At 39.2% G+C, this 25,403-nt stretch overlaps 1 protein-coding gene across 5 annotated transcripts in view; it reads left to right on the top strand.

The window, feature by feature from the left end:
- brd4 (bromodomain containing 4) overlaps positions 1-25,403 on the top strand; it is a 61,941-nt gene that overhangs the window by 21,977 nt on the left and 14,561 nt on the right. For 3 of the 5 annotated variants that reach the window (XM_077213569.1, XM_077213567.1, XM_077213568.1), the window contains 3 exons: positions 24,051-24,420; positions 24,921-25,058; positions 25,150-25,285. In XM_077213569.1, the coding sequence (XP_077069684.1) occupies positions 24,181-24,420; positions 24,921-25,058; positions 25,150-25,285 (514 nt within the window). In that variant the 5' untranslated portion in view covers positions 24,051-24,180. Of the gene's footprint in view, positions 1-6,539; positions 7,359-24,050; positions 24,421-24,920; positions 25,059-25,149; positions 25,286-25,403 lie in introns of those variants that run through there. The other 2 variants (XM_077213566.1, XM_077213565.1) reach the window with 1 other exon arrangement.

Below are 25,403 nucleotides of genomic sequence, written 5' to 3'. Positions count from 1 at the left end.
GCTGTGGTCTATTTAAAAAATATTAAATTAGGATTCTTTTTTTTTAAATCGGGTTTGATGAAAGATTCAATGACTCATTCATAGACTTTGCTTGTTTCATTGCTGGATAAATCAGCAATTTTTGAATGAATGATTCAATTAAAAATAAAAATGTAGTCACTTGTCGCCACCTAATGGTGTAATGTTATTTAATACAAACTTTAAAGTATCAAGTTACTTTCAAAAGGTGATTTACTCTATTTTGGACACTACCTTTGGCATTAGTGTTTGAATCTAAACTAAGTTTTTATTCCAGTACTTCTGTGATAATTTGAATGATTGTTAAACAGAAATAATTCACACCTATAGATGACAACTGCTCTCTCTGGGTCAGCGGCAGCGTCAACCGCAATGCAGATCTCAAATACTTAAATACTTGTCAAATGTTTACTAGACAGATAAATCGAATTTGGGAACGCAACATGCGCCAACCATCTTCCCATACTTGTAATAAGTGCTTATCAACCGGCTGCTGTTAATTTGATTAGTTTTCTGTCAAAATCAAAGTTAGATGGTTTAACATTTAAAAAATGAATAAATTAAGACAACCATAAATTTTTACTTAACTTAAAATTTTACAGTTTGTTAAAATAAAAATATTTTATTTTTCTCATATTAAGAGTAATTTCTTATTTTGTTTGTCATTTTTATATTTTTAGTATTAATAATAATAAATAATAATATTTTTATTATTATTCTCAATTTATTTTACACTGAAATATTACAAATATTAAGAGTAATGGCTTATTTTATTCTTTTATTTTATTCAGTATTATTATTAATAAAATTTTATAGCATAGTATGGTGACATTTTAATACACATAAATTAGGATTTGAACCCCTTAACTGCGTGTAAGAATAATGTTTGCTTTAGCAAGCACTGGTAATTATCCTTTAGAAGACTGTGGCATAATGTTGAGCTGTGCTCATTTCGTGTGAGTTAAAACTCGACTTTCGTCCCTCTATACTGCAACTGCGAATGAAAGTATCAAACAACGTAAAAGACAAAAGTGACTAAGTGTTTTTTTGTCTTCGCAGAAGGCGAGTTTCGGTTTAGAAAGAAGCTTACACAGGATTGTCCCCGCCACATCGTTTACCCGTTCATTGACATTGTATCTGTTGTAGTGACCTCTTCATTTTAGAGATCTGTCACTTTCACATGGCCGACACAACACCCCTCTTTTATTCTCTCTGCCGTTCAATACGTGATAATTGCTCGTTAGCCTCTAATGTAAATCCATCTCCCTTCTGGGTTAGAATGATTGTCCTTTAATGAGACCGAATCAAATCTACATGGACCTTAGAGTAGACACTGGGTTTAATTTTACATGAATTAATACAAGGCTTTGAGGGATAAAAGTACAGCCTGGTCATGGGGTCCTAGGTCACAACATATGCATTTTTTTTGGGGGGGGGGGGGGGGCTCTGGAATCCTTTAATAGATTTGGGAACGATTTGCACGCATAAAATGTTCATAGAAGTCCCATATGTTTTATTAGTTCAAATGTTAGTAAACAAAGTATGAAGGTAAATATTGCTCTTATGTATTCTTGCGACATATAAATGCATTTTTAAATTACATTTACTTAAAGCATTTTCAATCATCTTGGGTACAAGGTTTGAAATATTGAAATTTTCCTCTGATGGACTCAAATAAGCCGAAAATAATTTTGGCAAAATGCATACATTTTAAAATGTATGTTTTGGTCAAGAAAGGCTTATAAATATTGACAAATGTCGATCTATAAACCTTGGTTGTAAATTATCAGCTGCTGAGTTATTACTTGAGAGTATTCAGCTTCGACAGTCACTGGAGTGTCTCTTGTTCATCAGTTTTTTTCCCTCTGTGACCTTCTACCAGTTATAGGAGCTCACAAACCTCGACTCTTCCGTTCCACTGCTCTCTCTCTCTACCAGTATTTTCCCCTCCACCGTGAGCTGACTGTCAGTGCGTGTGACTGTGACCACTGTGTAACTGGGTGGTCCTGAACTGAACGTGATAGAAAGTGAGGTAAAGGTGGCAGAGAGGGAGGGGGGTGGAAGGAAATTAGCCTGAGTCATGATGATGATGATGATGTGTGTGTGGACAGATGGTGGGATGATGCCATCTGGGGAGAAGACAGTTGATGTAGTCTGTAGGTCTTTAGGGGAATGAGAGTCTGTCACACAAACATTGTGTAGTTCTGGGCCTAAAGGAATAGTTCACGCAAAAATGCCAATTCCAAACTCCTAATTTTCCATACAGTGGAAGTAACTCCAAAGCATCGTACACCAATTTAAAAAAAAGTTGAATTAATAAAGGTAAACTTGTAATGTTTTCTTGATATGACTCAAAGTATGTGGGTTTATTGAGACTTGGGTTTTTTGAAAAGGGTGTTTTGCTGTAGTTAACATTAAAACAAGGTTATGAAATAAAGCTATAACTGCAGGCTTGAAGTTCTGTTCTAACTTTTATTAGAAACCAGCAGCAAAAACGCCTTTTTACAAATGGAAATATGAACAATGTCAAACACCACAGCCATACTCCTTAACTATAAAACTAATACAACAATCAATTAAAACAATACAAATAAAAGCCCAACGTACTCAAAAGTCCAAGGCAAAGAGAAGGCCAAACTGGTGATAAACTGCAGATTACAGGTCTGAAGCATTTTTGAAAACCTCTACGTCCAGCAAAATAGCAAAGTTTGGGACGTTAGGCAGTGTGCTCGGGACGTCATTATCTTCAGTTACAATAAGAATCCACACTTTCAATCCTGTCATCAAGTGTACTAAAGAAACAAAGAATAAATCAATATCAACTCACATTTAACCCATCAAATAAATTTTCTTTTTTAAAGGAATGGATTGATATTTTTTGCCTTTTTTTTCATTTGATGCTTAAGACATTCTAAACATTATTTGTAACATGCCTCCCATCCAATAAAGTTCAATAAGCTTTGCTACTTTTTGATATGAAACAATCTGATTTGAAATTCTGTCACTTATCATGAATTCCAAACAATAAATAGTTATGGCGCTCTTTAATGTGACACGACACACATGAACTGATCATCTCTTTTTCTTTACTACTAGTTATAGCACATTCATGTTTATATTAAATACAAATTACTGAAGTTTATCATTTATTATCACGTAATCATGTTTCAACCATGTAAAGACGTTTAAAAAAACAGCCTGAACAACTTCCCATTTGAAAAACCTAAAGATTTTCAATAGCAACCTGTTTCTGGGGTTCTTCGGACCAAATGGTCCCGAAGAATTTAAATAAAAAAATGTGTAAAATCATAGCTTCATCGGAATGGTCCGAAATTTGGTGACTTTGTTGGTACTTGGTATATGAACACCCCAACAAATTGGGGACAGGATTTGAATAGTCTAAGTGGTTGTAAAAAAAATGGTCACACACAGGGCCTTCGGGTCCAAATGGTCCCGCCATAGGAAATGAATGGGAAATTGGCAAAAATGTGACAATACAGAGTTTTTTTGTGCGTACAATCTACAAATCAGCCACGATCCAGAATAAAAGCACACAACAGTGAAGGGGTGAATCTATAAAACATCAAGAGTGCAAAACAGACACATCCACACACACACACACACAAACACACTTTTATACATAAACAAACGAATAAATTCAGATTACATATGTGTTTTGCATTTTTAAAATGCTCAGTTTGTCCACCAGATGGCATCCATCTAATTTCAAAAATTGCTTTTATGAGGTCTAGGCTTGACTCTAAAATGAAATACAGCTTTAAAAAAAAATAAAAAAAAATATTTTTTAATTTTCTATTATATTCAATGGGGGGGAAATGGGTCATATTTATTGCATAAATATTAATTTTAAATCTTAAATTATCTCAAAACACCAAAAAAGAAAAGAAAAAATATTATAAAAAACAAGTAAAAAAAAGAAAATATGTTTTTCTTTTAATAAATATGAATCAAACCCTTCCGGACCATTTGGTCCCGAAGACCCTGAGTGTGACCCTGAAATGAAGAACCACAGAGGGTTAAGAATGCAACCATACATTTGTTTATATTTACTGTTTTTATTATTTAATATTACAATAATTTATAATCATCAATCACTTATGTAGTTGACATTAGATTTATCATTTATCCATATGATTTGATTTACATTTATTAATTGATCATTTAATCATTATTATTATTATTCATGTAATTGTTTTATATTTTATATGACTTATTTTACTTATTTCCTTGCTCTTGCAATGCTTATTGTTTAATCTTATGATTGCGTGGTTTGAAAGAATGTTTGTCTTCAAGAGTTGGAGATAAAGGATGTCTCCATATCAAGGTTTTTAACGTCACAGGCCGATGTTTTGAAGCAGTAATTTTCCATTGTTTCTCACTGCTTCTGCTCTTCCTTGGCTCTCTCGGTCAAACTCTTATGCTGATAGAAGAGTTATATCTTCCGGCAGGGATTCGGCGCCCCTTGGTCGAATCTAATATATTTTTATATTGCTGACATGGAGATCCATCCGATCTAAAATTGACACGATCTAACACATTTTTACTAAATCAATTTTGAATTGATAAGAATATATAAATAAATTCGCTGTCATGAAGATTTGCATCCCTTTTAGTCACTCATGGTTATGTGGCAAGATGTTGTCAAGGCTTTCAGCAGAAGAATTAATAAATCATACTCACCAGACATGTTTTAAGCAGTGAAGATAAATCTTCATGGTGAAACAAGGGAAGACATTTTAGGACTGTCTACTTTCTGTGATTCACAGTATTTAAGATAAGAGTGAAAAGAAAAGACATGATAAATGAATTTGAAATGTGTAGTGATGTGGTATTCTAAGTTATTCTTCCTAAAAACAGTCTAGTCAGCCTGTGTATACTCAAGGAATATACTGCCTTTAGCTTCCTGCAAAGAAAAATGTCAAAGGGGTCCGATAAATCTATATTTTAGAGGTAATTTTGCCTCATGAGTGCGATTAACAGTTTAAATGCTGAGTTGGTGTGCTGGTGAAGTTGCTGAATATTATCAAGCTTTTTAGGGGCTTTCGCACTGGCCAGTTTCTACGAACTTGGTTATAGGAACTAGCCACTAGAATAGTTCCCCGAGAACTAATTCCCCCAAAATGCCGTTATCGCTGGTTTCCATGTTCGTGGAGTAAATGTTTACACCGTTTAAGAATGTTAGGTGCTGGTGTTTGACATGCGTGTGGCAAATCAATGTACACTTCAGCACTGGTAGTTCCTATAATGCTGGGTTAGACCCTTATCTGAAGTAGGAGCTAATTTACTTACTAGCTTAAAGGAGTTCCTAAAACGTTCTAAATTCGTTCCTAGTTCCTGCGGTGCAAACACACCAAAAAGCGAAAAATTACTTTTAAAAGCGTATTAGTACGCATCTGACATCGGACTAATAAATGCTGTGGAAGTGTTGTTCATTCTTAGTTCATGTTTACTAGTGTAGTTAACTAATTTGAATGGATGAAACCTTATTGTAAAGTGTAATCTACAAAAGCTTTGTGTTATAAATAGAACTGAATTAAATCACAACTTTTTGAAAATCTTCTCAAACGTCATTTGCTCTTGCGCATGTTCAAACATCAAGGTTTGACTTCAGTGAGATCAACAGCGTTTAGGTCTCATGGGTCTCTTGTTTGAATATGCAAACGAGTTGCAAGGAATTACAAATGACAAATGAGAGTTGTGAAAAAAAGGGAAGATTTTCAGTGAATATTGAAAATCTACTGCATTGCTTCACTGCACTGCCAACTTCTAGCTAATATAGCGCATGAGTCATATGAATGAATTATGACGCTTTACTATGTTCCATGGAGGACATCGTCATTCAGACGTGAGGACAAACTTGTTTAGAAACGCACAAGGAACAGCGATGACACTGCTTTCATTTTGAGTGAAACTAAATGTTTAAAAAGCCATCATGGCTGAAACCATTCGGCTATAGACTCAATACCAAGAACCCCGATGCAAAATAAACGCTCATAATTTTCACACCAAACTTGAGGAGTCTGTATCAAAGTTTGTGAATCATCCACCAGGAAAGTGACCATGTTAACTCTGAGAACACAAGAAATTCTGCCCTCAGTTTGATACTACCAAATTCAACATCCTCTCGCATTAAGCGAGTGATGTCCAAGGAGTATTTTCATGTTTTATGGAAGTGTATCCCTGTGTTGTCCTTTAATTCTTCCTCCCATGGGTCCACTCACTCACTGTTTCCATCTACTCCTTGTAAACCCTCCCATCCGAGCTTCAGCGTCTCACGCATCCGTGTAGTTTGGCACGGAGGGCAGTTTCTGTGCGCCGGTTGGTTTGGCTTGTTTTTTTGTGCTGGTGCAGTCTAGACATGTGTGAATGTGTGCGGCGTGTGTAGAGGCAGCAGATAAGACAGCCCTCTGTGTTGTGGGGGGAGGCACGCAGGAGATCGGCCTGAAAAGAATGAGTGGGGGAGGACGAAATGGAGGGAGGAAGGGGGTGGGGAGCTAAAGGTGTGTGTGTGTGTGTGTTGAGGAGAGAGAAAGAGGCAGGCAGGAAGAGAGAGAGAGAGCGAGGGAGGGAGGGAGGGAGGGTAGAGAGTGCTCAAGCTATTGATGGTGAAAGAAGGGAGGGGTTAGAGAACGAGCAAGCGCCGGAGAGAGCCGAGGGAGGGGTGTGTGGGTAGAGCCTCTTCTCAATGAGGAAGCGCCAGAGCCATTTTCGCTGTTGAGTAAGAGCACGCTGTTCTCGGCGAACGAGTGAGAGAAAGAAAGTGCGCATTCTGGGTTTTACTTCGCTCGTTCTTGCTCTCCCCCGCTTTCTGGCGCCCCGCTGGAGGTGGTTTGTGTGAGAGGCCTCGGGTGGACACACAATGGGGCGAAGTGCCTGTGGCAACTGGGCCGTTGTGCTGCCGACGGGGGGAGGGTGTCGAGAGCCGACCGGCGCACAGAGCTAACAGATCCAGCCGGCCTCAGGCCTCTGCGCCTCTCTCTCACACACACTCGCCCGCCCGCGAGACTGCGATCAGAGGCTTCTCAGGAACCGCGAAACCTTTCTCTCAGGACTATGGTGGACTAACTATGGATTAACATGTATTTGGCGCAGTGGATTTTGGGACACATACGTCAGAACTGGAGATTTGAGAGCGAGAGGTTACTGTGTTTTGGGATCGAGTGACGAACTTTTCTTGCCTTTAGTTCCCTTTCTGTTTTGCTTTTGATTTCCATATAAATGGATTACAAAATGCATTCCAAGTCCAATGATTTGCTGGATTTTCAGACGCTGGATGCCCTTTTGGAAAAAATTGCACATTGCTCTGTCCCTGTTAAAAGGTAAAACTGATCAGCTTTGTGTGAATTTCTGAACATTACACAACTAATCACTAGTGTTGTTTGCTTGTGCAGTGTCTCTTTTTGTTGCTTTCTAGCTTGTAGTTTACTCGTGATGAAGTTAATATTCATAGACTTTAAGATTTTGCTGTAGTCTTTTGGTTTGTATTACTTGTTTTTGTATCGTTTTATAGTAGTCACTTTATCGGGTTAGTAATATTTCTTAATATTGTTCTTCACTGGGAGTTTTCCCCAGAATGGCCTCAAAATAGTGTTTTAAAGGGTGGCATTGTTGGTAAGAAAGCTAAAAGCCCCGAACAGGCAGCCTCCTGGAGGGACGGAGGGGGTGTGTGAGTAAGCAGGGGGAGGGGGTGGGTTTTTCAGAGGAAGAAGGGGGTGGTGTATTTGTTGTGGCAGAAGGAGAGAGAGTTCAGTCGGCTATGATTTAGCAACTTTATTGAGTTCATCTTAGACTCACTGCAAATAAGCATATTTAAACAATTATGAGATTATTTGGCTCACTGCAGATATTTCAGATCTTTTTAAGACACTGAAACACATCTGGGAGAAAAAATATTTGTAGCATTGTTTCCCAATGCTTAAAATATCTGTTTTTAGTTGGCAACATTCGAATGCTTCACAAGGTCTGCATTTAATATAGGGCCACTTTTCTCTTAGGAAGTTTTTCTTTTTGTTTTTGTTTTAAAATCTATTTCTATGCTGGTCTTAGAATGGACTGATTAAGTTCATAACGTCCTTCGCTTGTTTAACATCCTTCAGGTGTACTTATAAAGCAACTCAAATCGCTTTATATTTTTATAGCTCGGTTTTGCTGTACTAATGTTGCATTTTAGTAAATGAAAGAAACTAAACACTCCCATGAAACTGTACCTACTGAATATTCTTCTACTAAACCTCTTAGCATAACAAACGGCCTTGAGACTTGTGAAAGTGTCACAAGCGAGAAGGACATTCCCACCCTGAAGTTTGAGTCGTGAGGCATGTGGAACAGTTGCATTGTAAAAAAAAGTTCTGTCACATTGCGCACATGCCTACCGTGTGCTGCGCTGCCAGTTCGCTCCTGGCTCCGTTCTCCAATAGACATTTGTTAGACCCTGTTCGGAGTCGTTTTAGGTCACTGATCAAAACGCTAAAACAAACAACATGGCACAGCAAATGTTCAAGCATGGAAAAAAACACCTCTGTTTTGTTTGTCAGCCCATGGAGTCCCTGCTGATGTTTGTACAGATTAGTTCCCTCACGTCGAGAGCAGTTTGTAACACACAAACACAACAAGTTAGACTGTTTTACTTCTTTCTGCTGGCAGTTGAGGCTGCTATGAAGCCTGAGATGTAGTGAAGAACAGCTCCCAGGAGTGCTGGCGAGACAAAAGTGTGAAAGAAGAGAGGGGAGATGGATGAGGGAGGTGGGACTATTGGCCTGAGCAACTGACTCGGTACAGTTTCATTTATTATTTATGCAAATGCTTTCAAGCTAACAAACCCGCTGCCCCCGTCCTGTACCTAGACCTCCACTGGGAGCCTGGAGGTTTCTGTCCTGAGAAACTCCCAGTTAGCATTAAAGATTAATTGTTTACTTTCGTTAGGGATGCAGTCATTTTGTTTGCCGTCAGTTTTTACACCCTCCCTTTGATGCGTCACGGCTGGGCTTGGCCTGCCTGTAGAACCAGATTTCCTGGTGATTGTGCTCAGGTTCACAGTAACCAGAGCTACTTCCTCCCTCACACACATTCCATAGTGCTATGTAATGATCTGTGTCCAGTTCAGAGGTCAACTTTTATTCCATGGGGTGTTTGGGGCAGGAAGTTTAATGGCCTAGGGCAGACACTGCTGCAGTTGACTTGAAGCGACGCTGCGCAGACCGATTGGTGTATGACCTCGAGTGCGATTCGGAAGCATATTAAGCCGTCTTGTCATCGGTCTGCACAGCAGCACTCACCTCAAGTCAAACACACCTTGTGTCACTCCTTGGTGGTCTTGGGAGTTTGATAGGCAAGGTTCATAAAGTTCACGTTCTTATTAGTACTGCAACCAACCTGATTTCTGTGCTGTTGTTAAATCCGTAAAGCACAGTGGCACCTGTTGCACTTGTATAATAGATTGTGAAGTTTGGCTGAAACATTAGCTGTATTCAATTACACTTAATGATGTTGAGCGAAGCCTATGAGCAATGAGGGATTTCAGAGTGTGCACTTTATAATTGACAGTTTACAAATTGCTGAAGTTATCCAAAGGTAAAAACATTGTAAGGTTATATTTGGACATTTGATTTAATTATTTGTTGTGGATTTTAACCAGGCCTGCACTGGAAACATTTTCACAAGTTTCATGTGAAAAAATTCAGGCTTTTGATAATTGTGGACTTAACAGACCAGGCACTTCTTTCTGAAAACTGGTAGTAGATAGCTATACCATTTACTATTCTGAATGGCAGTTTCAAAAGCCATGGATCACAAAGTTTGCATAAACATAAAGTTAAATGAATACGATGATAGTTAGACTCTTGACGCTTCTCATTTAGAATAGCAATTAAGGGGGTCAAGGATGTCAAGGCTTATGGAATAAAGTAAAAAAAAAAATCAAATGACACTATCAGATAAAATGTAAGGACAACTGAAACCACAAAAATGCAGAAATCACTCTCGGTGGTCTTCTAAAAGTGTAAAGTTGAAATTTTCTGCATGGAAATTTTATCTTAAATGCATTTCATCGTAAAGAGTAAGAACATGTGCAATTATAGTTTAAGGTGTGAGGTTACACTTATACACAGCTGGATAAATGCTGTGTGGAAGAAGATGGTTTAGGCTGGTTTTATGGAGATAGCTATCCTGCATGCTGTCACTAATTTAGAATACTCCAGTCATTAACATCAAAACGAGGTTAACAAATTCATGTGCGTACCCACGTGTTGTGTAATAAATAAATTCTTGGTGAAAAAGTATGAATAATTCACACTATTATTAGTGAATGATTTTAGTACATTTCTTTCCTTCACCTCTGTGCACTTTCGTTCCTCCCTAAAAACCCAAACTTAACGTCCAAACCAGCTAGATTACCGATTGTTGTAAAATCGCTAAACTGCAGGATGTGCTCTAAAAGTTAATAAAGTGCCCCATTATGCTTTTTCAGATATTACCTTTCATGCAGCGTGTAATATAGCTGTTTGTGAATGTAAAGGGCTGCAAAGTTTTAAAGATCAAAGTTCACAAAGTAATTGTTTCCCAATAAAAAAGAATAGATTCTGTACTGAAACGAGTTGTCAGTGTTACCAGCCTTATTTCGTAACAATCATGAGTATCAATGTAACAAATTAGTATCATGCATATGGTCCTTTTTGGCTGCCTGTGAACGGCGTCTACATTGACCCACCCTTGCCTCAAACTCTGTAGCTGGTTCGTGTTGTGAAAATGTCGAGAAGATGCTGTTTTCTGCATTGCAAAAGCAAATTCTCTTTGTATACACCTCCAAAAGAATGAGTATGTGAAGAGTCAGTGGTTAAAATTACCACAGCGATACAACAGCAGTATTACCTTTTTTGTTAATTTTACAATTGCTTCTCAAATCTCGGCGAGGTCAACTCGGGATTTGCAAAATGCTTGATGGGACAGTGAGCACTTTATTTGAACCAACTTGCTCCTGAGTCACAACCTGTAAGTATGATTAATTAGTGATTATATATATTTTCTACCGAGTGTTCAAAATGCGTAGTTTTGTGTTTTATATTGTGTAGGTCTCCGGCTAACTCCCGTTATTACTGTCTTACTGAAATAGTTCTGCTAATCAGCTGTGGGCTATTATTACCTAAAACTTGTGCTCGAATTTGATATGGTAAAATCGACACCATCGTTACTCTTTACAAGTGTGTACAATCGCTGAGGACTGAGGAAGCCTCTGGAGCTGAAGTTTAGTTATGGCTATGGGCGTTTCGTTATCAACGTGCTGTAAGCAGTAGACCAATCACAACAGACTGGGCCATCTGACCAATCAGAGCAGAGACGGCTCACGGAAAGGAGGGATTTAGAGAGACTGGATTTTATGACGAGTCGTTTAAGAATCTTTAAAAAATGTGGTGATGTGCAATGTCTATTATGAGAGTTTTTTTATATATTCCTTTGATACATGTAAACCTGTTGTAGGAGACCTCCAAAACAAAATTAGGAACCTTTAAAATGGCATAATAGGGGCACTCTCAAACTAGCCTGACTCCGCCCTCCTACGTACTTCCGCTCAATTTTCATTTTCTTTCAGTACTACGTCTGGGATTCTGCTGTAGTCTTTGGTTTTCTCCGGTCAATTTTTTACCGGGCCAATCAGCGAACAGAGGGAGTGGCTAAGAACGATGACGTTGTGCGTTATTTTGAGTTGTAGTTCAGTAATGGCAGCGGAGAAGGATACGAGCGAAGCCATTTGGTCCATTGTGGCAACACTGCTCAATATCAATAAGTTAAAGCCGGAGCAAGAACAATCTTTGCTTAGTTTTGTTGGTGGCCATGATGTTGTGGCCCTCCTCCCCACGGGGTTCGAAATGACATACGTCACAACCACATGTTAGCGATTGGTTATGGCAGATCCAGAGTGAGACTGGGTAGATCCAATAGTTTTAGACTTCAATATAGGGCTGAAACGATTCCTCGAGTTACTCGATTACAAAAATTCCTCGAGGCAAAAACTCTGCCTCGAAGCCTCGTTAAATTCCTATGACGCGTAGTATACGCGCGGCGGAGGGATTTGATTGTTTCACACGGACCGTTTATTCACACGGACCTGTTCAGGAAGCATATATTTTGAATTTAGTTGGCGCCATGGCGGAGAATAAATATGTAAATAAACGGCAGAAATTGTCTAAAGTGTGGGATCATTACACATTTAATTCACTTAATACACTTAACTCGCTGAAACAAGGTAACATAGTCTAAGCCTATTGATGTTCGCTGATTTTAATCCCATACTGTATTTGTAGCGATGTCGTGATGCGGTTTGACTAGATATGATTTTTAGATTTGATGACATTTTTAAGTAGTAAACGTAACTATCACGTTCAATTGCAAGAGAGTATAGCCTAAAAAAACAACCTCTTCACACACACACACACACACACACACACACACACACACACACACACACACACCAGTCAGACCAATTGCATCAATGCATCACATATGCTTAAACTTTTGTAGCCACGCAACAATAATTTCAGGATGCATTCACTATACACACCGGGACGTGATGGAGGAACAAATATTGTATTGCAGTGTTTGCGAGACCTTGTTTGTATTTCACGTCTGCCAAATAGTTAGACAACAACAAAAAAATTAAGTCCCCAGCCTGTTGGTTTTTAATAAAGATTCGGAGTACTCATTTTTCAGTTAAAACGCACGGGAAAAAAGGCTTTTACTGCGTGTTCAACAACAAGTCACGTAACAGCTCTTCTTCAGCGTTAAACTACCAGAATACACGAATATGCTTAGATGCTTAGAGTGGTTATATTATAACATCTTAAATGAAAATTCACATATGAGATAGCTTTATAACTTATAACAGCTTTAACTGAAATAGACACAAGTTTAATATAACTATTCTGTTAATAAAACACACACAAAAATATCCGATTACTCGATTAATCGATCGATTAAGTGCTAGATTAATCGATCGATTAAGTGCTAGATTAATCGATTACAAAAAGAATCGGTAGCTGCAGCCCTACTTCAATAGAGTACCCACCTACATGGTAGTTAACGCTTGTCAATGGAGCGGTGCCAGACTCTATGTACAACTGAAATGTACGAGAGTCTGGTGGGACCAGGCTACTCTCAAACTGCATTAAGCCGCGAAAGTGACTCATCCCCAAGTTGCTTGAAACAAGTTGCTTCACGGCCTATTATCGCTTGCTCTCTTTAACAACGTGTGATGTCGTTGATAAGATGGAACTATAGACTGACGTGTCGTGAGTGTAAACAAACAATAGCTACTGAAGCGGCGTGCTTTGCACTGCATGCCTTGTCGTCAGAAAAGCCCCCAAAAGAAAGAACCTGACAGTGGGACACGTTCGTAGATTGCACTAAGAGTACTGTATGGAATCCTCCAAAGAGAACTTGAGGTAAAATATTGTTTGTTTTTAGCCAGTAGTAAAAATCAATGTACTCAACAGGTTGTTGAAGCGCCTCTGCTATCTTTTGCCAGCATTTATCTTTTTCACTCTGTCATGGTTGTCCCTCGAGAAAACATCAGAAGGCAGGAGTACTGCCATCGCTCCACGAATTTTCAGTGCACCAATACTAATTGTCTCTTTCGTTTTGGCATGTTTGAAAGCTATTTACGGAAGAGCTTCTGTGCTCCCATGGGTCAATGTCACCGATGTGACGGAACCCGTTGTGGAAGACCTAAAAAAATGAAATATGCAATTCTTTTGTCAGTTGTCGTCCACTGACACTCTATACAAGACAAAACAATCGCTTTTTGCATCCCGACGGCCATTGTCGTTTACGAATCCCCATGACACCCTATGTTAAATGAATCCCCATGACACCCTACGTTAAATGAATCATGCTAAAATCGTGTAGCCTGAACCAGGCATTAGAGTACGTTGTTTACGTTCCCTCGCATGCATTTGGCTACCTATCAACAAATAAGGAAAAATATGTCTGTAAAAAGCATATCACATGTACACACGTGGAACGAGCATGAGAGCATTTTCTGTGCTAAACAATGCAATGGGTTTAACAACATTCGCAGCATGGATTACAGTTCATATCCGGACCGGAGCGAGCATGTTTCAAGTTTTAATGGACATATTTAATTTACTTTTTAACATCTGCAAATAAAAAATTACACCTTAAATATTTGTATTGACATTTTACAGTTGTACTATAAAACAAAATTATTATTTTTTTATGAAATATTTGATTTCTGCCAAACTTTTAAATAAACTTACGTCTGTGCACCCCCTCCGTCCACCCCCAAATCTCCAATATTTTGGTGGGTATGGAGATAGATTATTAGGGGGGTCGAAATTAAATGTTTCTACGATGCATCGCGATGCAGACGAGGACGATTCGGTATCGGTTCTGCTACAGACCATAACTGATTATAATGTACTGACGCTTTTCTGATGTCATGTATCACAGTAGCATACAATAGCAGACGGAGGTGAGACGTAAGTGCGTGTAATTAAAAAATGATCCAACTACTTTAAAAGCCTATCTGTGCACATTTCGGCTTTTATGAACAACCTGGTAAGCACAACCTGGAGAAGACACGCGCTGTGTGTAAATCATGTCACGCACAAATAAAATATGCAGGGGGTAATACCACTAACTTGAGAAACCACTTCAGCCGGTTTCACCCCGAGCTGTTAATGCCTGGCAGAGTCTGACAGCTTGTATTTATTGACAAAATTGTATACATGTGAAGTAAAATGGAGGATGCAGTGCATCGTGATATCGAATAGAACTGAATTGATGACTTGATAATCGTAATCGAACCAAACCAAACCGTGAGACCAGTGTAGGTTCTAGGGCTGAAACGATTCCTCGAGTTACTCGATTACAAAAATTCCTCGAGGCAAAAACTCTGCCTCGAAGCCTCGTTAAATTCCTAAGACGCGCAGTATTCGCGCGGCGCAGGGATTTGATTGTTTCACACGGACCTGTTCAGGAAGAAATAGTTGGCGCGAAGGCGGAGAATTAATATGTAAATAAACGGCAGAAATTGTCTAAAGTGTGGGATCATTACACACTTAATTCACTTAATACACTTAACTCGCTGAAACAAGGTAACGTAGTCTAAGCCTTTTGATGTTCGCTGATTTTAATCCCATACTGTATTTGTAGCGATGTCGTGATGCGGTTTGACTAGATATGATTTTTAGCTTTGATGACATTTTTTAGTAAACGTAACTATCATGTTCAATTGCAAGAGTATAGCTTAAAAAAAGAACCCCTACACACACACACACACACACACACACGCACGCGCACGCACGCACGCCAGTCAGACCAATTGCAGCAATGCATCACATATGCTTAAACTTTTTATGTAGCCACGCAACAATAATTTCAGCATGCATTCACTATACACACCAGGACGTGATGGAGGAACAAATATTGTATTGCAGTCTTTCCGAGACCTTGTTTGTATTTCACGTCTGCCAAATAGTTACAGACAACAACAAAAAATTAAAGTCCCCAGCCTGTTGGTTTTTAATAAAGATACGCAGTACTCATTTTTCAGTTAAAACGCACGGGAAAAAAGGCTTTTACTGCGTGTTCAACAACAAGTCACGTTACAGCTCTTCTTCAGTGTTAAACTACCAGAATACACGAATATGCTTAGATGCTTAGAGTGGTTATATTATAACATCTTAAATGAAAATTCACATGAGATAGCTTTATAACTTGCATACTATATAACTTATAGTATATAACTCATAACAGCTTTAACTGAAGTAGACACAAGTTTAATATAACTATTCTGTTAATAAAACGCACACAAAAAAATATCCGATTACTCGATTGAACGATCGATTAAGTGCTAGATTAATCGATTACAAAAAGAATCGATAGCTGCAGCCCTAGAAGGTTCACACCCCTATAGATTATACTTATCTAGGTGGGTTCTAGAATGGAAAAATTTGGGAACCTCTGACACAGCAGAACCTGACAGCAGACATTAAACATTTTGAACTTTTTTTTTATTTGATAAATTGTGCATCTCTAATTAAATCCTATAATGGATTTAAATGCATTGCATTGGTTATCCACTACATGGTGGGAACCAGCCATATTTCATGCGATCACACCATTTTGAGTGACCTGCCACATTTTAGTGACCCTACCGACCAGGTGACCGTTTCCATCCCAGTCAGTGGCAATACCTTTTAGCTTTTCCATATCGTTTCAGACGTCTGGACTCTACCTGCAGGGGGTTTTGATATAGGCTACTAGTTTACAGGAATTGTGTAGTTGTACTTTTAACTTTTTAACCATCAGCTATGTCCGTACAGTTTGACAGTCGCTTGCTTTCTATTCCTGATGCTCCTCATGTATGCCGAATATTGACAAATCCCTCAAGCTCCACAATGAGTGCCATAAAAAGCATGTTGTCAGGTGAAGCATCAGAACTCAAGGTATGCGTTTTAGACTGTGCAGTGCATTACGAGCGAGTAAACCGTGAACTTCTGCACACACTGTTCTGATTGGCTGTGATTCTAAGATTGCATTGTGTTAAGTGTTCAGGAATCGACCTGGTTAGAGCACTATGTAATGAATGTAATTAAGGATGCCGCAATTACGTGTACTAGCATTGAGTCAAAGTTTCAGTTTATGCCACAGTTCATCGGTGTGTCACAGATGTCTGTTGTGTTCGTCACCTAGTCTGTGTAAACTAGAATTGAGCAGTACACTACACTCTCGCGTTTAGGAGTCGGGACATGATGGAATATTCACAGTTCTCTGGCCAACGAACAGTGTATGATTATGATTCAGGCAGCATTACAGGTCAGAAGTCAGATTGGATCGGAACATTATATTATGCAGTTCATCTGTTAGAGACCGGAGTATCACGCACGTATGGAGACGAGTTTGTTGAGGATCACTGCCGATGGCTGTCGTGTCGATGATCAAAACAACACAACACAAAAACGTTAGAAGACTGAGACCCACATCGATGTTTTCCTTTTGTCTGTTTCATTGAAGAATTTTAGAAAAATATTCTTGCTAAGGATGTCAAAAGTCCAAATAAATAACTCGTAATTGTTTCAGCACTAGAGTAGAGAAATGAGGTAGTATGTGTTGCTTGTATGGAAGATGAGTAACGTGTGTAACAAAAGAGACTGAAACTAGCACTACTGAGGGGACTTTACACAAGAGGAAGTTTACCCTTTGTTTATTAATATTGGAAAATTCAGAGCCTGACTTGAATTTGTCAAGTTTTTTCATCAACACTTTACACAGACAGAGTTGTCAATTGATAACCGAATAGTCTGTTGACTTATTCAAAACCTCTTATTTTAAAGAGTTAATTTAAAATCTGCTCTGAACAGCTGGATAACAACTCTTGAGTTCTTAATGAAGCAACTTGTTTATGGAAAAAAAATCCCCATTGTGTTTGAATGAATTATTTGGCTGTTGAACTTTATAAGCTTATTGAATGAGGTTACAGCACTACACAGATTTGGCGGTTATTGGCCATCTGTGTGCGCGTTCATGCTACACCAGCTGGACTAAACTCATGGTGGGGTCATGTAGTGCTTCCAGCTCCAGTCTGTCACTTAATTGTGATCTCTTCCTGTATTTCTGATGTGTTTTCCAAAGTGTGTTTGATCACTCCACTTTTACTGCAGTCACAACAGCTCATTTGCATGTTGCTGGTACAAGACAGTTGGCGTGTGTTTTGTCTTACATTGGCTTGTGAATTTCCTGATGTGTTTGTTCAGTTTGGTAGCTCTTCCGTGTCAAACCATTTGACGTGAATTACTAGGTGAATTCAAGAGGCCTCTTGGGCTTTAAAGGAAAGTTCTGGGCAAATACTAGTTGAGCTCTATCAACACGCATGACATCATTTTGGAAGCGTCAACCTCATGTAATTGCACTTATGTGCGAAAACCCAGTGTTTGACATGGTGATAATCTCTGTACTGTAAACACACTGGTGCAAACAGCCTATGCATTTTGATGAAAGAGATATTAGCAACTGTAGGCACTTTAATGATCAGCATTTGTTAGTAAACTTCCATTGACAGTTGTGTGCATCAAAGATAATATACAAAGTGATTTTTTTATGCGCCTGTTTGCAATCAAACAGAAATTGCATATATATTAGGGCTGGGTTAAAAATATAAATTTCTCGTTTTTAATCGATTCTCATTTTGAAGATCCGGTATCTTTTACGCCTATGCTGTTTTCAGTTGATGAATGAACAAAAATTTGTTGCGCACCCCATTCCCCCGCCCCCCATCTAATATATCGCAATAAGCTACTTCTGATAGGGAAATGTCTCAGCTTTGAAATTTTGTACAGTTTATTATAAAATTCAAACAATAAATATCCTTTTGGCACTGTTTAATGTGGTGTAACAGATCATGCACCTCATTTAGTTAAAGCGAGGCAGGAGCACACGAGCTGATGATCTCTTCCGCTTTACTAGTTACAACATAAAATAAACATGAATGAACATTAGAAGGTATGTTGAAAGATACGCTACAATTTATGCAGAATCCGTATCATGTCTCATGTCATCGTGCACTGTTACAGCCGTGGAAATGTCAGAAAAAGCTTGTAAACAATGTTACGTTTACCTCGGAAAAGTCAGCAAGAATGAGCTCTTGAGAGGACCATTTTGCTAAATATGGGCTATGCCTTATTGCATTATTCATAATTCATATTGTTAGTTAACATGTTCTTCAATATTTAATGTATGAATAAATCCAGCGTTTTTATGACAACCGCCATTTAAATGTTTATATTTTTTTTAAAAAAAACAAGTACTGTACCTGATAGGACCCAATTAATCCATATCAAACCGTAAATCTGATTGATTTGTAAGCTTGTGAATCGAATCGTAAACTTTGTCAATGTCCAGTCCTAATATTAATGCATTTACAGTCCAAGTGCAATATTGTGCTGTATTGACTTGGAATAGTGTTAAAAAGCTGCTTTGAAAGCATTTCTAGAAGGCTTAAACATTTATTGATGTTAACATTTAGATAATAATCACTTAGGCTACTGGTTTTAGCCATATAATCTGTTGTCATGTCCATGTATAGTTACTCAGGTATGACTTTTACCAGAAGTGGATTTTAATACCTTTTTGAATGCATAGCTTCATTGGTTTCCATTATTTATCCTGACAGACTGAGGGACTGGTCTGTGGAAATGGACAGCATGCTACAGAACACACTGAGCGCAGTTGTTGAACCTGAAACATTCAAGTATACACTACAGTTCAAAAATTTAGGGATACTTTTTTTTTAATGATTCTGAAAGAAGTCTCTTACGCTCAACAAGTCTGAATTTATTTGATCCCAAGTAATATTGTGAAATATTACAATTTAAATTTTTCTACAAGAATTTATGCTGATTTGCTGCTAAAAAAAAAATGTAATCAGTGTTGAAAACAGCATTTGTGTTTTAAATTTTTTCACTTCCTTTTTTTCAGGAATCTTTAAATAAAGTTAAAAGAACAGCATTTATTTCAAATAGAAATATAGTCTACTGTCACTTTTCAATTTAATGCATCCTTACTGAATAAATGTATTAAGTACTTTTCAAAAAATAAAACCTTACTAACATCAAACTTGTGACCGATAGTGTAATTAGCTCAGCTTTGTGTGATATGTATTCATCTATATGAGTTCTAACTGGATTTTTAGGGAGGCTCTGAAAATGTTTCCCTGCAGCGGCTTATGAGTGATCATTTACTGGTAACAGACAGTTTGGCATTCTTTCCTGAGTAGTCACGCTGGCAGATCGTCAGCTCCCTCTTTCTGAGTCTGAGCTCTAGGGTTGATATAGTAATCATGTGATCTACCAACTGTTTCTCTCACTATGTGAGTCATCAAGAATGCGGTTAGTCAGACATAAACACAGTGTGTTTGTGTGTGTATACAGATACTTTTAGACTCTGAAAAGAAGTGAAATGTATGGCAACCTGAATATGTCGTGTCCGAGGACCTGCAGGGTATTTCAGCTCAGCCCCAGCCCACCCCGTTTTGGTTGCATTTCCTCTATAGTTCTGGGTATTTTTTAGCTGTGTGTGTGTGCTCGTGGCCTTGGGCTGAAGATTATTCTCTCGCTCTTTGTGTACCGACTTGGACATGATGTCCCCCATTACGGAGCTGAAAGGAACAGTGAAGTGAACTCCCACATCCTGAGCCCTCCAGAGACCCGCACCATGAAGGGGAGTGGATGCTGGTGAACCCGCAGACCCTCGCTACAGCTACAGGCACTGCCAGATGTAAAATAAATATATTTACCCTCAAGCACTCACACTTGAACACTTTCTCACACACATCCTGTTCTGGAGTTACACAGTCACAGACTGTTGCCCAATCCGGGGGATCTTCACTGCAAATGGGACGATTAGCATCTTGTAAACGATTAGTCTCGTGGTGTGCTTCAGATCACTGACTGTCCTTGTCTGAGTTTTGACAGCTCTACATCAGAGAATAGACCCAGTGTCCCCAAAATGGACCATTCTGACATTGACTTAGGCCCATTCATGTGATGCGTGCAAATTTGTGAGGTTTTAAAGAGGTGTGTGCTATATTAAAGAGGGGGGCTATATGAATGTATATCTGAAGGGAACTGAAAAAGTTTCTTCACACCATTAATTGCACTTCCATTTCATACTCGAAACATACTTTACAAATACAGACAGATTCATTTCGATGAATTCATTTCGATGAATCATTCCAAACAACAATGCAGTGGTAGTGGTTTATTTCTTTCCATCACTCAATCTTAAATTAAGTGTCTGTTTGACAGAAGTTAAATTTGTAGTGCATGTAGGTATATAGTGTGTGTGTGTATGAGAGAGAAATTGTTTGTGTTTGGCTTTTTGTGAGATTTCATTGTTGATTTATTTAATGTTTTTATCCCAGACATCATTCATTCTTTTTCATTAGTTTGTGAGTTCCCTGGGAATTGAGCCTGTGATCTTGTTTCTCTACTTGGAGTTTTTTCTCTGCCACACAACTGAGAAATTAAGTCCATTTTATACTCAAATTATTAGTTAATGGGTGTGCTTCAGGAAACACCAGCATGATGAATTTTGTATAAATAGTTTTTAAGCCATTCTTGTATAAACTGTTGCATGGAGTTCGGTGCAGTAGTTTACATAAGGATGATTTACAGGTTTGTTTTGCTCAGGTTTCACGATTGAGACCCAATGAATGGCATAATATCGTGATTTAATGTTCTAACAAAAACTAAAGACAACATGAAATGAAGTGTCTCAAAGTGAGAGAACACTTGGCAGCTGCCGTGCTGTAAAATCATTATAACACTATTGTTTTTATTACAGCCAAAGCTTATGTACATTTAATGACAGAGCACAAGTCTACTACCTATTTATTGTCTGACCTGCAGCGGTTAATACCCCTAATTTGACTGCAGAAAAGTACACTGGAGGGCACTTTAATACCGTATCCCTTTTGCTTCATCCTGCTGTAGCAAATTCTGATTATTTTTGCTAGGTCTGTCATTTTGAAAGATTCAGGAATGGAAGTCACCGTGGACTCATCCCGACTGAATACATTCTGGTGTATCATGTTTTATGAAGACTTGACAGGAGACAGAGCAACTGTGCCAACGAGTCACTACAACTCTTGTATGACTGAGATGCATGCTGCAGGGGAATAGCAGTCTGTCCACCCACTTTATCAAATTGTCATAACACGTTCCTCTGATCCTGTTTTCTCATTTCTTTAAGCACAGAGACATCCTGTTTCGCTCTGAATGTTCCCATTCTGATTGTTTACGGTTGTCTAAACCTGAAGCGTTTTTCAGTTGACTCACCCGAGTCATGCTTTCAGTAGTAGTGCTGCAGTTGTGTAGCCTGGCAAGCCAGACCTATCAAGATGTTAGGTCTGGGAACTCACAATTGGCATACCTCAATCCGAGGGGCGGGATAAACGGTTGTCTTTCAAATTCCCTCTGCACGCAATAGGACAGCGCTACAACCAAACAGAGCAACGAACGGCTGTGGCTGAGTGAGTCCAATGCGTTTTTCCACCAGCGGAGCTAGTTGATATATTAAACTTTTGCCGTATCAGGTCACCAAAACTCCGGACACATCTTCCTTTTTTAAGAATGACTTAAGTGACGTTCTCTTAACTCCAAGTTATCCAGAGTCGCGGCCAAAGCCGATTAGAAAGACCGCTGTTCGCCAGCAGCATCTTCTTTGTTTTTCAAGTAGCAGGGAAATCACACGGAACAATGCGCGGAACTGTCACAACTCAGCCGTCATTATGTTAAGCCCGCCCACCAACTCTATACACTATGTGATTGGCCTGACCAGAGTTTGTTTTTTCCAGCTCAAAAGTCTATGGAGAGTTGCTAGACCACCCTTTCTGCAAAATCATTTTTGATGCCGCTAGGGTGCTTCTAGATTTCTAGGCTAGCAGTTGTGGTGTTTATAGGTTCCTCTTTAAAGCCGTGAGCCTGTAGAGAGATTAAATATAATGCTCTTGAGAGCAGTATGAGATCACGTGAGGTTTCATTAGCAGGAAGTGTTGTTGTGGGGATTGCCAGATTACTGAGGCAGTGGTGGGAGTGTGATTACTAGAGAGGCGAAGACATTTTGGCCCTCCTTTGGTATCAATTACCAGGCTGACCTTTAACATGCTTCAATCGAAAAACAACTGGCTGAGGAGCAGGAATTGATTGAATTGTCGGATGGTCTGCGGGAACGAATGTGGTTTGTCTGCTGAGCTCGACATAAGCTGTACTCTGCCACATTACTCTGAGGCTTCATTTGATCATGGGGTCACCTGGGCAAGTCGTCTTGATGAGCTCACACATTGCTCTTCATCTCTCTTTCCCCTACTCAAACACAATTATCTGATCATCTTCCATGAGCAAAACACTAGTCATTGCCCAGCCCATAGTACGCTGTGGGCCGTATTTATAATTTAAATCATACTGTTAGTAAAGAAAGTCATCTAATGCAAATTTGCAAGCTGTATGGTTTTAAATTGTAAAGCCAGATGTAATTTTCTGTCAATTTCAGTATTTGATACCAGTGCCAACTTTTGCTGTCATCACTACAGATTTTCAAAACAAAACGGCTGTTGAAAATATAGACTTCATGTATTAATATTCAAAGTAGTAAGCTTTGAATTTAAGTAACCAGTTACTAATAGTAAAATTTAATTAAAAAATACAGAAATATTTTAAACTGATAAGCACAGTGGATGTTTTTCGGTATCAGCATTAAGTATTCAAGTTTTAACGTTTAGGTCAGCATTATATTAACATTCTAAATGCATGTTGTTGATCTTTTTGTGAACGACTCATCCATGCGTTTTTTTTTTGATCTCGTCATTTTCAATCAATGTTATAGATCAATCTTCCTGTGAAATGACAGACTACTCTCTGGTGACGTATGTCAAAGTTCTCCTATCATTTCCTCCACTTAAACTCTGCCCCTTTCTTACAATCGACTGCAAGCTCACATTCAGAGCTGTCTCCATCCAGTCAATAACCCATGCAAAGAAGCAATTCCTCACCCTATGTTTTTTTTTTTTGTGTGTGTGCTTGTCTTATTGGTTACATGCTGCTAAAAGCATTAGTGAAAGGCTGACATTTATCATTTCATTGTACAGATTATATAGACTAGCCTACACTGGACAACAAAAAGGTGGCATGTTTCTGTCAATCCTGCTGATTGCTGTGAATTTCACCTACTTGAAGCAGTCAGGTCCTTTAAAACTCAGTACGAGTCCTTTGGAAGATGTTAATGATTCAGACCACATCAGGGGATAATTCGAGAATCCACGGGCAATTACTTAAGCAAACATGAACCATTTGAATAATGTTGTTTGGGGGGGAGGGCAGAGAGGATGTGTGCGGATAGTTAAGTATAATTGAGATGATAGTGATGATTACAGTGATGGATCTGATGCAGATGGCATAGATGTAAATTAAAGAGCTAATGACAATGATTTGCTTCCTTCACAGAGAGTCCAGCGAGGAGTGCAATGGAATTAGCGGTGCTCTCCCTGTGGAGCCCGCGCCTGGCTCGAGACTGAACGAGTGGTGTCCTGCCCCACCCCCTCCCGTCCCTCTGCCCCCGCTCCACCCCATCATCATGGGAGACGGCCTGGACGCAGTGCAGATGTCGGGGAGCAGCAGCAGTCAGGGGCAGCCCTCGTCCCAGGCCCCTTCCCTCTTAAACCCCAATCCCCCAGAAATCGCCAACCCTACTCGACCCAAGCGTCAGACCAACCAGCTGCAGTACCTGCTTAAGGTTGTGCTGAAGTCTCTTTGGAAGCATCAGTTCGCTTGGCCTTTCCACTCTCCTGTTGACGCCATTAAGCTAAATCTGCCTGTAAGTGATCTACATCCATTTACAGTCCTGTCATGTCTGTGATGAGCAGGTCCTGTCAGACAGTGTAGTTGCACTGATGTTTACTGCAATTCTTTTGCGACTGAAATGGTGCTAGTTGTCATGCTGGAGCAGGTCCTCTGTCTGTTGATGTGCGATTTATTCTCTGTACTGCCCTGCATTGCCACTGAGTATGTTGCTACATAACCTTCTCACAAATAAAACGCATTTATTTACATCAAGTAGTTATAATCAAGCTATTGTGGATGTTTGGATAATCGGGCTACAGTCTTAACCCTGTAAATCTTGACTTGAAATAATTGTCAGAACATGCATTAAGTACATTTACACGCATTTTAAAAGTTCAAATTTAACTGGGCCACTGTCAAAAATGTTCTCCATTGAAAGTCTCAAAGCTGCTTGCTGTTATTATAACATCATAAGGCCATTATGTTATGGATTGTGATGCGTCATGCTGACCTTTTGTAACCTCCTCTCCCTAGGACTATTACAAGATAATCAAAAATCCTATGGACATGGGAACAATCAAGAAACGCCTAGAGAACAGTTTCTACGTCAATGCCCAAGAATGTATTCAAGACTTCAACACCATGTTTACTAACTGCTACATTTACAATAAGGTACTGGTTCACGTCTCTGCTGCCATCATTCACAATGGACTGAAGTGGTGTGATTGGGCATGTGGTTAATGGTATGTGTCGCCCCCTGCAGCCTGGGGATGACATAGTCTTAATGGCAGAAGCACTGGAGAAGGTGTTCCTCACCAAGATTTCAGAGATGCCCCAGCAGGAGATTGAGATGTCGACCTCATCCGGCAAGGGTCGTGGTCGGGGCAGGAGGGATCCAGGTATAAATCTCATACTCTCTCTAACTTGAGAGCCGCTCACACTGCTGCCCTTTTACTTGTCCTACTTGACTGCTGTATCCAGCTGTATCGGCCAGAAGATCATCTGGGCTTCACTGTC

The sequence above is a fragment of the Siphateles boraxobius genome, unplaced genomic scaffold, assembly GCF_051911475.1.
Source record: "Siphateles boraxobius isolate OS27281-9 unplaced genomic scaffold, OSU_SipBor_1 66, whole genome shotgun sequence".
Taxonomy (NCBI): Eukaryota; Metazoa; Chordata; class Actinopteri; order Cypriniformes; family Leuciscidae; genus Siphateles; species Siphateles boraxobius.
The sequence above is the reverse complement of the archived record's forward strand: the minus strand, read 5'-3'. Positions and strand labels throughout refer to the sequence as shown.